This window comes from Acanthisitta chloris, unplaced genomic scaffold (genome assembly GCF_000695815.1).
Source record: "Acanthisitta chloris isolate BGI_N310 unplaced genomic scaffold, ASM69581v1 scaffold16779, whole genome shotgun sequence".
Taxonomy (NCBI): domain Eukaryota; kingdom Metazoa; phylum Chordata; class Aves; order Passeriformes; family Acanthisittidae; genus Acanthisitta; species Acanthisitta chloris.
Window position 1 is genome coordinate 27,746 of NW_008689980.1, and position 14,041 is coordinate 41,786.

Sequence of the window (14,041 nt, forward strand, 5' to 3'; positions counted from 1 at the left end):
TGTAGTACACATCTTTGGTCGACTTAGCACTCAGCCAGGAGCAACTCCAAGGTGGTTTCTTTCACTTGCCTTTCCTGATGGGTGGCCAAAGAGTTTGCCGATACAGCTCTAGAGTCACGGTATGAAGTTTCAACTGCGCTGCGTCTTCAGCTCCACTGCCAAAAAACGAGTCTTCTCCGATTCCCAATCCTGTGTAATGCAAAATCCGTCTCTGTGTGACACTGCAATCGCTGCTAACTAATCGGAGGCCCTTCATTTAGAAAGTAGGTGGTCATTTCTCCTTTGCCTTTGACCTTTATGACCCCTCGATATTCCAGCTGATAGTTGTTGGCTGCTAAAACCTGGTACATGTCCGTGGTTACCTGTGGAATAAACGAGAGTAAGCAGATGCTTGACACGTCTTCCACACAGTCTTTTCATTTGCTTTTGGAGCAATCCACACACAAAATCAAAGTAGGATCAACTATTTTGTTTCTAAGTCAATCAATGTTTGCATATCAATCACAAGGTTGGCACAAGTTGCTGACCAAACACAGCCTTTAGAACCTGAGAAACTGCAGAAGTCACACAGAGGACACAACTGGGGGGAAACTGCATTTTTTGAGGAGGTCACAGGATAAAATGAAACAAATGAGTCCCATTTTTAACCTGTCAGTTCAGTTTACTCAGATGCATTCATTATATCATTGGAGTGGCAGTAACAAAACAGGTTAAACTTACTGAAAAGTCCTCAAAACTGAGAAGTTACACAGTGGATTTACAACTTAGGAGAAGTCAGGGGTTGTTTTTATGAAGGAGAAGGTAGTGGGCAATGAGACAAACTGATCAAATGGAATACTCTAGCCAGCATCCAAATTCTCTCTGCAGATGTCAGTCAAAAATAATCACTTGGGCTGCAGAATAACAGAACCTTAAAGACCAGATTTCCTGGGATACTTATTTATTGAAATGCATTTTCTCACCCTTTTCCAGGTGGCTCTAAGTATTCCCGTTTATGCCTTCGTATTGTTGCAACATTCCTGTTCTGATTTGCTTAACTAGAATGAAAACTGTTCACAGCTAATCTCAGAGGAAACCTTAAAGAATGTTGCATAAATATTGATCCAGGTAACTGTCAGTGAAAGAAACAGTGTGGCTGTCCCTCTTGGTTAGCTACTCTATAACCCTTCAGTACTTTCCTGAGGAATGACATTCTGTTACTGTGGACATTGGCTCAGAAAAACCAGGACAGTGGAATTGAATAGCTGGAAAAGTCATGTCTGAAGGCCCAAGAGATGTGTAATTACCAGACAGTTTCCATTAACCCTTTAAACCATCCTCTTTCTCCAGTTATATATCCCCATCCTGCTGATGCCTGGAGCCTTGCTGGCCTCACCCCACACATGGCACTGTAAGCAGAGAAGTGAATTACAGAAACACGTATCTAAATCAATCCCTTGGGAAATGAAATGACCTCTGTCACACGCAGCTGAACAGCAGGTGTAAGTAAGGATCACAGGGCCAAAGAGAACACGGGGAAGGAAACTCAGCTCAACACTTCCACCCAGAACTAAACTGCAAGTTTTTGATCATGATTAAAAGACAAAACTTGCTGGTAGAAGTAGCATCCCCTAGTTGGCCTTTCTATCAGTTCTGTGTAAGTGAATGTATGGCATAAAGGGATAAAAATGAAACCAAAATTCCAATTCTAAGTAAGTTTCAACACACCTAAGTGCCAGAGGGCTGGTTCTCCAGTGGGTGCCTTACCTGAATCCTGTCAGGCACACCTGTACTGTCCATGCGACTGGCTACATTCACTGTGTTGCCCCATATGTCGTACTGGGGTTTGCGAGCTCCTATCACCCCAGCTACAACAGGACCAATATTCAGGCCTGAAAGGAGAGCAGAAGTCCACTCAGAACCACATGAACCTTGAGGCAAGTTATTTTTTTAGACAATAAAAAAACCATCCTGAGGTTATCAGTTCTACTTGTGCTTTACCCTGACATATAAAGCTGCAGCCAAACTGGGGGGAAAGAGACTTCTAAAAAAAGAGTTGGTTTCTTTGATCCATTACACCTACCTGACTGGCAGCTCAGGCTGGATCTGCTCAATCCAGAGCTACTTTCCAGTACCAGGTAACAGGATAAGGGTTACTTGCTACCTGGCTAACAAGCAAACTGCTTATGTGGAAGTCAGCACATACCTGCTGCAATGCTGAGTGCCTGTGAGGCAGCAGCCTGGCGGCCTTCCAGAACAAATGCCACACTTGACATCCTCACATTTCTTCTCCTTTTCTGTCTCTTTCTATTCTCTTGAAAGACTTGAAAGACAGTTTAATGTCCAAGAATGGCAGAGCCAGACCCACAGGGGTTGTGGACAGGAAGCTCATCACAGGCAAAATGAGCCCAAGCTCAACCACCATGTGAGACCATGCTGCAGTAAGAGCTTCTCTGCACTAATTCTCCTGGGAGCTGCTATACCCTAAAAAAACTGCAGTGATGTTTCCTAGAGGCCAAAGTAGTAACCAGGCACAAGACAACTAGCGTCACTGTACAGCTAAGGTAACATCTATGGGTTTTACTCGCCACAAAAATCTCCAGCTCAGAGTGACCACCACCTACACCGAATCCTCTGAACACAGGGACATTACCTATCTTCATCTGGAAGTTGTTGAATGAATGTTCATTAATGTATTTCATTTGGTCCATTAATCTCATGGCAAAATCAGCCAGAGCTTTGATATGTGTTTTCCCTTCCTTGTCGTACGTGGAATCGTTGAGGCCTGATGCAGCCATGTAGGTACTGCCAATGGTCTTGATCTTCTCCAGCTGCCGAAACTGGTCTTCACTTATTATCTGTTTCACAAGAGCAAAAGAAGCAAATAAACCTTGACAAATACACAGATGCTGGTAATGTCCTTGCCACCTGCCCTGCCTTGGTACAAGCACTACGAAGTACTGCACAGAGCCCCCATTACTCAAGGTATAGGAATAAAGGGCATTAGGTATTCAGGGGAATGACAAGGCAATAGAAGGGATTTCAGTGTGGAAAACAAAAAAAAAAAAAGACTTAAAGAGGCAAGGAGAAATGAACCACGGTACAAGGATTTGATCAACCACCTTCCTTCAGCAGCTCAGCAGAGCCCAACTAAAGTCATTGATTCATTTCACTCTGTCCACCCAAATTTTCTGTGACTTACTTCATCAAAATCAGCAATGATCTCGTTGAGCAGCCTCAGACACTCCACCCCTTCGTTGTTGGCTTCCAGCTCCACGTAAAACTCGGAGAAGTTGCTTATGGAGGCGAACATGACAGCCACACACTCACAGGACTGGTAGTACAGTTCATCGTTTCTCCGCTCCTGAGCCAAGAAATGAGCTGCCACATCCTTCGGCAAAATGTTGTGGAGGAGGCGCCTGTTATAGGCCTGCAGCTCCTCCATTTCTTCCTTCTCTTCAGTGGCCTAGTTTAGGAGGGAGAGACAGGGATGCGTTTAAGTTTTTGGAAACTGCTCTGGGGAGGGTAAAAAAGCTGAAGTTGAACTTGTAGTGTGAACAAAAACAGAAGGAGGAAATTGCAAAGTGGGGCAGAACCAGAGGGATGCAGAAACTTGTGTTTTGCAGTAGAACATGGTCTGTCTCTCTGTGCACACACATATATAACAGCAGGCACAGAATAATGCCAGGATCCAAGGCCCTGAACTGGGTAAACACTCAGCTCACCCTTTCCATTGTTTTGCCATTTATAGATGAGGATAGCAATGTTTATCTGCATCCCGAGGAGCTTTCATTAATTGCTGCTCCCTCAATGCCTCATACTCAAACCACAAAGACCTATAATTGGAAGATGTTCTGCCATCCAGAAGGTAAAATACCTATATAAACTCTGCAGTCGTGCAGCTCCCCCAGCCAAGAGTTCTGAGCAGAGCTGAGACCTGTCCTGCTTGCTTGAGAATCACATACAGTGCCTCAACACTGCTCGTGGGCACAAGTAGTGACAACATTAAGGCTGAGCCCAGGGACAGGAGCACAGTGTGGCATTATCCCCAGTGTGTTGGTTAGCCAGTACTGCTGCCCGGGGGCTAATGAAGGCTGGACATCCAGCCAGTTCCCACTGCTTGACAGGAAAGTGAATGAAAATGCAAATGTGAATCTTTCACACCCCTGAACACTGCAAAGCAAATCTCACTGAACCCTAGGAAACAATTCAGCAGTGAATATGAGCTTTCTATATTTACAAATTGTGTTATATTACAGGTTCCTGCAGCAGTAACAGTTTGGTTGCCCAAATTCATTAATATCGACCTTCAGATCTATAACCCTTTACTGTGGGGACCATCCAAAGTGCAATTACAAGGAAACAAGGGGTTTATAACCAGGATGAGAAGCACAGAATATGCAAAGTACCAAAGCAGAGCAGAGCATTATTAGCATGCCCAGTTATAAGCCGGATCCAGATTAAATTCAAAGGCACTTTATAACACTCCTCAACTCGATAGTGAATAGCTCAGTAGTTTTATATTAATGCCAACGACTATGTGTAATCCTCCAACACAGCCAACACCCACTAACCTGCAGTTTCCAGAGGAAATCAAGCCTTGCAGTGGATTCCACTTGCTGGGCATGCAAGTACAGTGCCAGGACAAAGACAGTAATGATGACAGGGGTCACAATCTTCAGTGCAACTCGTGTCACCACGGGGGAACTGCAACCAAGGAAAGAGCAGAACTTCCAAGTCAGTGGAAGAACACAGTGTCACCACACGCCACAGTTCCCTCTTTGAGGCTAACCAGCCTCTCAAAGAAAAGGCTTTCCTCTTTCCCCTCAAAGCCTGTGTTGGTAAAGGGACAAGAAATACCTGCAAAAAGCTGGGGACTTCAGCTCATGGGGGCTGGTTTCTAAAGGAGGACTTGGAAATTGGAAATGTAATCCAACTCCTTAGAAAGGGTTATCATCAATATAAGAGCCACTTTTCAGAGAATGGCTCAGTGTGGCAACACAAAAAAGCTGACAGCTCCTCGGGCTGTATTCACTGTGTCTCCTTCCCAAGCCTCCTAAGTCTGGAGCTGTTCTACACTTATGGCTTCTCTAATTAGTCACTTCTTAACGGGCTTTGTTTTGTAAGTCTTGTATAACCTGAAAAGAGCACTAAGGCACATTCTCATCCCTTCTGATAAGCAGGCAAATAAAAACTGCTAAATATGAATTACAGAGATACACAGTCTGAAAACCTCTTTTTGATAAAACCTTTGACTTATATTACAAATAAGCACTACAAGATGCTCTACTAAGCAAGCTGACATTAGTCCTACAGCAAACAGGATGCTCTCAGAGTAGCTACACATACAGAAGGGCAATATTCAGTCCACTAAGGGCATTTGCACTGTGTTGTACAGCAATACATAGTCAAATAGCAGACACTGCTGGTGAGTCAACATGCTGATACTGCACCTTGTGAACAGAAAATACCTACCAGCAAAACCCCATAAAAATACTACATGCCAAAGTGACTCACCATGATGATGTATCATTTGTAGACACACTGGGGAAAAAAAAGAAAGCACAAACACAAGGTTAGTAGTTTGGCTCCCTGCAATTCTTGCCCTTCTGCACATCATTCTAACAGCTCCTCTGCAGTGTGGCACCTCTAACACTGTGTGGGGCTACAGTCCTTTTAAAGCAGGAAACTACTAAAAGATGGGAGGGGGAGGAGAAAAACAGACTTCTGAGCTACACTCAAAAATCCAGTGATGGTGTGATGTGGTTAATGTGGTTAAAATATCTAAGAAGCATTAAGAGTGAAAGAATCATTTGGGATTTTAATGTCAGTGTGGGATGCTTGGCAAATGCCTGTGCATCCATCACTTCATTAGGTCAGGCTGGAAAATTTGACCTAAGGATGAAAGCTTTGGGCTACTATCTTGTGAGGCATAGCTCTTCTCTCCTCCTTTCATTGTGGCATGGAGATGTGTTTAATGCCTTTAACTCTAGTCCTACTCCCTTCTGCCAGTTCCTCACCATCAGCATTGTGCCCAGCTCTGGGTACCACACACAGCTGCACTGAAGAAAACCCTTCTGTGCATTCCTATTACTTTTCACAGTTTTCAAACTACTTGTGTGAACCAGAGCTGCTGGGGAAGGTGCAGGGTGTACTTTGCTGACACTGAAAGGATGGAATGGAGCTTTCTGGTAGGTAACAGCTATCTGAGCTCCTGATTGATTGATTGTTCAGTGCTGCTGGGTTTCTTCTCAAGTGTGGGTGGAGTACTAGGTGGCTGAGAACTAAGTACAAGAATCTTTTATAACACTATTTAAATGGAAAGAAGATCAGTGGTAAAATTACTGTAGTGTCATTGATGCAGTTAGAACTTTGCAGGCTACTAACATGATACACCTTTAGCCTGAGAATCTCACAGCTCTCTAGAGAGCTTTAGGCCACAGATTTCTGGGGCTGGAGGGAACCTCTGGCTACAGAATCAGATAGAAAACATCAAAGTCAAAATAGTCGAGGGAGCTTAACAGGGCATAACATCAAAAAATAAAAGCATAGTGACTCTCTAACCTTGCTTGGTCTGAGACATTTTCTGGAGTTCTGAGCATGGAATTTTGTCTGACATAGATTTTGCAACCCACTGTTGTCTTGCACACAATCTATTGCATGGCCTCTTGGCCAGCTCCAGCACTGAGCATGTGTGCTTGGACACAGACCCAGTTTGGAAAGCCTGGGCTTTCCATGCTAAGGACTGGATCTAGCTGGAGTTGGAGACACTTCCCACATGCAGCATGATGCCCCTGCTCCCCTAAATCACTACCTGGCCAAGGATGACTGACTGCCCCCGTTATCACTCTGTCTTATGATGGGAGCAGGGCAGATCTGACTCCCAGTACTGGGGCTGCAGATCACTGTGGGTGTTATACTTGCTCTAAAACCTTCAGCAGAGGTTATGAAATGCAGCAAACCCAGGATTTACAATTACACTTTGGATAAGTGAGGATGCCCAATGCAAGCAGTACTGGCACCACATTGGTAGGTTGTCCTCCCATGGAACAGACATTTCCAGTAGCAGTTGGCTCTTTAATTACTGGAAGGTAACACAGAGACAAGCTTGCTAAATACAATCCAGCTAAAAAGAAGTGCACATTTTTAGCAGGTAAGGTGGTTCACTTTGGGGACAGCTCCCACAGGACAGGAGCATCTCACTTCTCACAGCCACTATGGCAAGGACAGACAGCCCTCGAAGTCACAAACCACAGCTTGGACAGAAATGATGGGCTCAACGACCAAATCACTGGGCAAAGCTCTCTGGGCCTCTCTATGCAGGAACTCAGAAGATCACATCGGTCCATCACATCTTTAAAAACAATGCATTAGTTTTATCTTCTGCACAGGGAAAAGGTAACATGATAATAGCTCTGTGCATCCAGTTATAGCTCACGTGTCACCCTCACTGGTGTGTCACTGCAGTCAAGTCTAGCAACTCCCAACGTGCTATAATCAGCCTTTCAGCTGGTTGCATGCTGGGTTGGTTTGTACACAGAAGTGTGAAGTGACATCTGCATCACTTCTAATTAGTCAGAGTACCATAATGGCTGCAGAGCAGACAGTAATTATGTAGCTACAATGGGCACCCAATTAAAGCAGTATGAGGTCATGGTGACTTCTTTTTTTTTTTAGCATCAGCTGGACAATAAGGTCCATCTCTGAACTGTGTGCTACATGCTGAGCTCCCATTTCCCACAACACACAAATGGGCTGCCAGACACTGGGGCAATAAATAGCTGTCCATGGAGCTCTTCGGACAACACAAATTGTCCCAGTTTCTACTGGAATAGAGTTAAATTTCTTCCTAGCTGGTGTAGTGCTGTGTTTTGGATCCAGTATGAGGATAATGCTGATAACACACTGATGTATTAGTTGTTGCTAAGTAGTGTTTATACTATGTCAAGAACTTTTCAGCCTCTCAAGCCCCAGCAGCAGCAGACTGGAAGGGCAGGAGATGTTGGGAGGGAACACAGCTGGGACAGCTGACCCAAACTGGCCAAAGGAATATTCCATACCATATGTGGACTGAGAGAAAATCTGGCCAGGGGCTGCTGCTCAGGAACTGGCTGGGCATCGGTCGGCAAGTGGTGAGCAATTGCATTGTGCATCACTTGCTTTGTATATTCTAATTATTTTATTATTATAATCATTATTACCATTATTATTATTTTCCTTTTTTTCTGTCCTATTAAACTGTCTTTATCTCAACCTAGGAGTTTTCTCACTTTCACCCTTCCAGTTGTCTCCCCCAGCCCTCGGGGCTCACCGCGGGGCAGTGAGTGCTGAGCTGCAGCTGGGGTGAAACCACCACACAAATACCATTTACTGAGAGATAATACACCATCACAGAAAGCTATTTCTGGGAAAACATGCTAACCTTCTCCACTTTGTTACTGACATTTTGATTGTGAAGTGATGTAAATTATACTTCCAAGTGCTGTAATTTCGCTTAATGCTCGACTTACAAGAATGAAATTATATTTGAGATATAAAATGCTTTTATTTCACTAATTGTGTTAGAAAATGCTAAATAGCTTCTGCTGATGGAACACACAACATCTGCAAAAAAAGGGAAGGAAACCTCATTCTCCCTATGCCTCCCCACAGAAAGCCACATGGTGTTTTCTACCTAATTTCATTCACTTGAGTTAACAAAATAATTTAAGTGGTTACAGCCAATGGCAACAAAAGAAAGCTATACACTCACTAATTATTACTGGGCACACAGGAATGCTGAAATCATGGAATATTCATGTGAAGGACAGAAGTAATCAGGTGCATCCAGCTTGAAGGAGTTAATGACCCACAAGAAATTTGAGCAACTACACCAGTTATTTCATAACATACAGGACAGCACTGGGAGGGGCCATGGGAATCTTCTCAAACAGCCTCCTGTCCAAGGCAGGAGCAACCACAGCTATCATCCTTCAGAAACATTTCACCTAAATTGGCATGATTTGATTGACTCACATTCAAGTACAACTGTTGCCTACAAGGGGAAACCATCAAGACAAGGAGTTAACACAACAACAAAACTCCCAGCAAGAAATGAAATTTGTGGAGGAGAGAGAGTTTGTGGATGTGCCAAACTTCCCTCCGTGGTGTGACCCTCAGAGGAGAGGAGTAACCATGTCAGTGGAAGGAGGCTGCCACCATGATTAATGTGTGACCTGCTGGTGACAAACAACCATCTGTAAGCAAAAGGACAACTGTTTGCTCCCACTTAGCCCAGGCCCTTCTGCTGGGAATTGTGCTGAGCCCAGCTGTGGACATGTGTCCAGCAGCAACTGGCAGAAAATTAATGGCCAAGCATCAAACCACTCCAAGCTGGGCTCCATCTATCATGGTGGTTCATTAACACGTCCCTGAGCCAGCTCCAGTTTGTTGGAGGTTTTTTTTCTCTTTTGAGAAATGACATTTCTATATTGGGAGTGTAATACCAGGAGAAGTGAGAATGACTAACTCCAGCCCCCCATTTCTGGAAAAAGAGAAATACAGATCCACTCTGATTCCAGTAATATTTTGTTATTAATAGATAGTCATTAGTCAAGTCCCACATTGAAAAGATCTTAAAGGGAACTGTATTCTCCTACTCTTCAGAGGCAAAGAGCAGCACTGGCAAAACCTGTAGCTTACAGCCATGCCTTGGTACCATGCACTGCCCTTCCCTGCACCACAGCCCTGACACTCCCATCCACCTCATGCCACACTGAAATCATTGGGTGAAAGAAATCAGGTGAAGATTTCAGAAGTGAAAGGCACTTACTAGGTGTTAGCTGTAACCAGGAGATCTGCATTGTCAAAAAGGTTGACCCCTGGCACTTCCACAATAAGAACATATATAAATTCAATGATTAACATAAGGATCAATTTTCCAATACAGCTGATCTGAAGGAACACAGAGCAGGCCAGGAGACTCAATAAGACACTGTAGGTAAAGTACTGTATAAAGACAAAAAGGAAAAAAAAAACCAGAAGAGAGATGAGTATCAACTGGATAAATCAAAACTGAAAACAAAGGAAACTAAACAGAGGGATAGAAAGGGATTGGGAGTTATGTAGTTGAGCTGACCAAACGTAAACCTGGGGCTGCCTATGGGATTCTCCAATGCTACAGAAGATAAAACTGAATGGATGGAGAGGAAAACTGTGGCATTCCTCTTCAGGCATTATGTGCTTTACACTCAGGAGACACAGGGCTTGCAGCTGCACACCCAGGGTTGTGACATAGGTTTGCCCTGGACACAGTTAATGAACTAGTAACTAGTAGAAGGTATCACCCAGTTGAGCTGGAATAATTCATGCTTTAAGGCCAAATTCTGGACTTGAATTTGTGTATCTGTACAGCACACAGGACCAAAGGTATCAAGGGTATCAATTTGCATACCAGGACAGTTTCTCACTTCAGGCCAATGGGAAAATATTGTCCCCTCTGATGTGACATGCTGAATCCATCAGCAAGATACAGGTTGGACAAACCTACTGATGCCCAGCACCATGATCATTTGTCCTGCCAGCAGCTGCAGAAGTGCACATGTGTGATAGTGGAGCTCCTCTGCCACACCTGGGTGGTGGAGCAGCAGCTTCTGCCAACCTGAGAGCTGAGTGTTTAACATGCCAGTGCTTTCAAATGCAATTTCAGACTGGGTGCCACTTATGGCTCCTGGGAAAGATAGTAGGGATGTAAAATGAAGAGAGACATGTCATCCAGCTCACCACCTTCCTGGTATCAAATCTGTGAAGATTTAAGCTTCCACTCAGTCTGGACAGGCCTATTTCTGGCAAAAAAACCCTGTATCATATGCCTGAGGCAATCCATCCTTTCAGATAAAAGCAAGCCCTAGTTGAAGTAGAAATATGCTTATGTTCTGAGCTCATTTATTAATAGTCATCACTGATATATTAAATTAGAGAAAATAACTTGCACAGCTTGTACTTGACTCTTCAGTTTCTAGGGAATGGGTGGATAATCTCTGTCACTGAGGGGTAGGATCCCACCATCTCCTGAATGCACACTGGGAGCCACAGGCAACACCCATACCAGACCCAACATCAGCCTTGCAGAGCAGAGGGGAGGGACAACTCCTTTCTCAGCTCACTGACTGCAGAACCTGACTCAAGGCTGCTACAGCAACTTCAGTATGCAAAATGGTCATTTCTCATTGCTTAAAATCCCTCTCTGTCCTGAACCAGCACTCCTCACAGACTCATGATGGGCACTGACTGTTTCTAGCTCTCCACTGCGGCAGATTTTGCCCCTGGGTCTTTCTGCAGACACACTAAAGTCTCTTCAAGGTTGAAAGTCGCAGTAACAGTGGCCTCAGGAGCTTCACTGAATCAGATAGGGACCATATTCCTGCAAAGTTAAATGGAAATATGTTCAGTGGGATACCAGGACTTTCAGTAGCACCTTGGACATCTGTGTGATAACAGATACACCAAAAATCTGTCAGGTACTCATAAACCCAGATGACCTTGACATAAATTCTGGTCCCCATCCTAGACAGACTTTTTTCCTTTTCAATTTCTAGCAGACAACACATGTGATGGCTGTGACCTAAAAACTCAGAGGAAGGTCTTGAATAGCTATGCAAAAAACTGGTTGTTTGGTTTTTTTTCTCAAAGTATTCTACCAGCGTCTAAAACACATTTGGGTTGGTTTTGTTTTGTGCTTTTTTCCATTATAAGCATTTTAATCTTCTTTTGAACAAGATGTTCTGAAGAGGTAGGAACTACATTTGCAAAGAAGCAGACCACTGTCTGGGCTGCTAACCTGCCTGTGGCCAGAACCTGCTCTACTGTGTGAAAGAATATATAAGTCAAGTTTTTCATCAGGACATAAAACAATGGGGAAAAGAGTCAAATCTATGACTAGACACTGATTTTCAGGGAACTGATTTTTCAAGTTCACAAACTCCCTCAAAATGACCTGCAGTTCTGCATGCCATTAAAGACCTCATGGAGAAAGGCCATTTCTCCTGCTACAGGCAGGATCCAACAATTCTAAAAGCCTACTGATTATTCAGCCCTGAAGGGACTTAATGTGAACTCATGATAATAACTTCAGACACTGAGGGGAGCAGCCTGTGTCAGTCCCTTAACATCAGGCAGGAGCAGCCTTTCTTTCCTCTGAATCACTAAGATTTATCACACAGGTTTTATAGCCTTTTTCCAGACCAACCTCTGACACTCATTTTTTTCAAGCAGTACCTCTGGAAAGTTGCAGTTGGGCAAAGGGCTGTCACAGAATCCCTGCAAGGTGCCCAGGCTGTAGTTGGAAGTCAGGTTGCTGATAAGGCATATGTCCACCCGGTCAGGAGTGATGTTGTATTCAGCAGCCATGCAGCTGGCAAGATCCACAGTGCTGCACATAAACTGAAAAAAAAAAGATGGCATTAAGTGCAACAGCACAGACAAGGAAACAAAACAGTTTATATCAGCTAAAAGGCCCTTTGAAAATGGCTGTAACAATGTGTGAAATATTCGACATGAAATCACTAGCTTAAGTTTTACTGCATGTGCATTGGATGTTTTTTCTCCCCCAAAATATTAAATAACAAAATCTAGACTGTGCAGTCTAAAAAGATAGTTGCATGCACAACTTTATGTAGAATTTTATGCTGGGAGGTTTGCAGACTGTAGATATTACACACACATTACACATTCTATGATCCTACTGTGATAAGGTCCTGCTGTTGCTCTGATTCTGCTGATGGGAATTTCTGAGCTGGCAACTTTCCCCTGACACCTCTAAAGCTTCTGCTGTGGGTTCTTCTGCAGGGAAGACTTTAGCAAAGGCTGGTGTGCCATGCTATGCTGAGGAAGCAGCAGAGGCCCATTCTGATCTCCACATGCTGCTCCATTTGACCATTTGGTTAATTTTCACACTAAGCAGTTCACGAATGCAAAGAATGACACATTATGCAGAAAAAAAAATCTAATTTCTGCCTGGTGCTCAGCAGCCCACACCAGCTCTTTGCAGGTGACTATGTGGGAAGGCAGTGGGGGGGTCAGTGTCACTGAGCTAGTGCCTCCCATTCAAGTACCTCAACAGAGCATAGAATTGTTCCTTATCTCCACTGTGTTTATAGAGAAGTTGAGGCAAGAGCAAGTAGTGGTCTGATTTTTAGGTGTTCAAGCCTCTCCATGACAGTGCAAGTTAGTACTGCCCCAGCTGGGGCCAGAGCTGAGAGCAGCAGTGGCCATGTGAAGTCTTTGTAGCTACCCTCAAGCTCAGGGCTTTAACCTCAGGCCCATCTCACCTGTTTTTTAACCCTTCTCACAAAAATTGAAATAGATGCATGAAGGATAGGGAATATTCAAGTTATTTCCTTCAAACACATTCAGACTTCAAGCCATTTGCAGAAGTAAGAAGTCAGGAGTTGCAGGGCCCCAGAGGACAGCAGTGGTGTTGGGATGCACAGCCAAACCATCTTGGTCCCAAAAGTGCCACTCCAAGTTGTCACTGTCCCCGTCAGGTGATCCCTGCACTTGGAGCAGGATGCAGCACCGTGCAGAGGCTGCCACAAAACCCACACAACACTTACATCCCACTCAGTGTGGTGGGAGTTAAATTACATACTGGCCTCGTGGCAGCCCTTCCCACAGAGATACACCTCAGCTTGGCTTCTGCACTTGGAGCAGGAGCATTTAAAGAATCAGAGAAGGACCTGGGCACAGATTGGTGCTGAGCATACAATGGGCTATAGGGACACAGCTGTCAGGCTCCTGTTTCTTTTCTGTGCCCAAAAAGCAAAAGGGAACTGGGCTCAGATGCTGTAAGCACTAGGCAGGATGGCATTAAACATAGTTGTTTTAAGGGTTACAATGCTGCAGAGCACCAATAAGAAAACCATGCACAGCCAAGCGAATCAAAAAAAATAATAGACATACCATGTTGACAAAGGCAGATAGAAAAACCAGGATAATGGCAAAGACTCCAACTAAGGTACTATTGGTCCTGGACTGTACAATCTTCTTAGAAAGAGTCTGGAGAGGAAGTGGGAAAAGCTGCATG

The 14,041-nt window shown here is 44.1% G+C and overlaps 1 protein-coding gene across 1 annotated transcript in view; it reads right to left on the reverse strand.

The window, feature by feature from the left end:
- Positions 1-233: 233 nt before the first annotated feature.
- Positions 234-14,041, reverse strand: part of ADCY5 (adenylate cyclase 5) — a gene marked incomplete at its 5' end in the record, with an annotated part of 210,414 nt that continues 196,606 nt past the window's right edge. Inside the window, 9 exon segments of the mRNA XM_009081649.1 lie at positions 234-362; positions 1,747-1,871; positions 2,633-2,837; positions 3,182-3,445; positions 4,554-4,686; positions 5,497-5,523; positions 9,791-9,966; positions 12,235-12,399; positions 13,918-14,034. Of these exon segments, the coding sequence (XP_009079897.1) occupies positions 234-362; positions 1,747-1,871; positions 2,633-2,837; positions 3,182-3,445; positions 4,554-4,686; positions 5,497-5,523; positions 9,791-9,966; positions 12,235-12,399; positions 13,918-14,034 (1,341 nt within the window).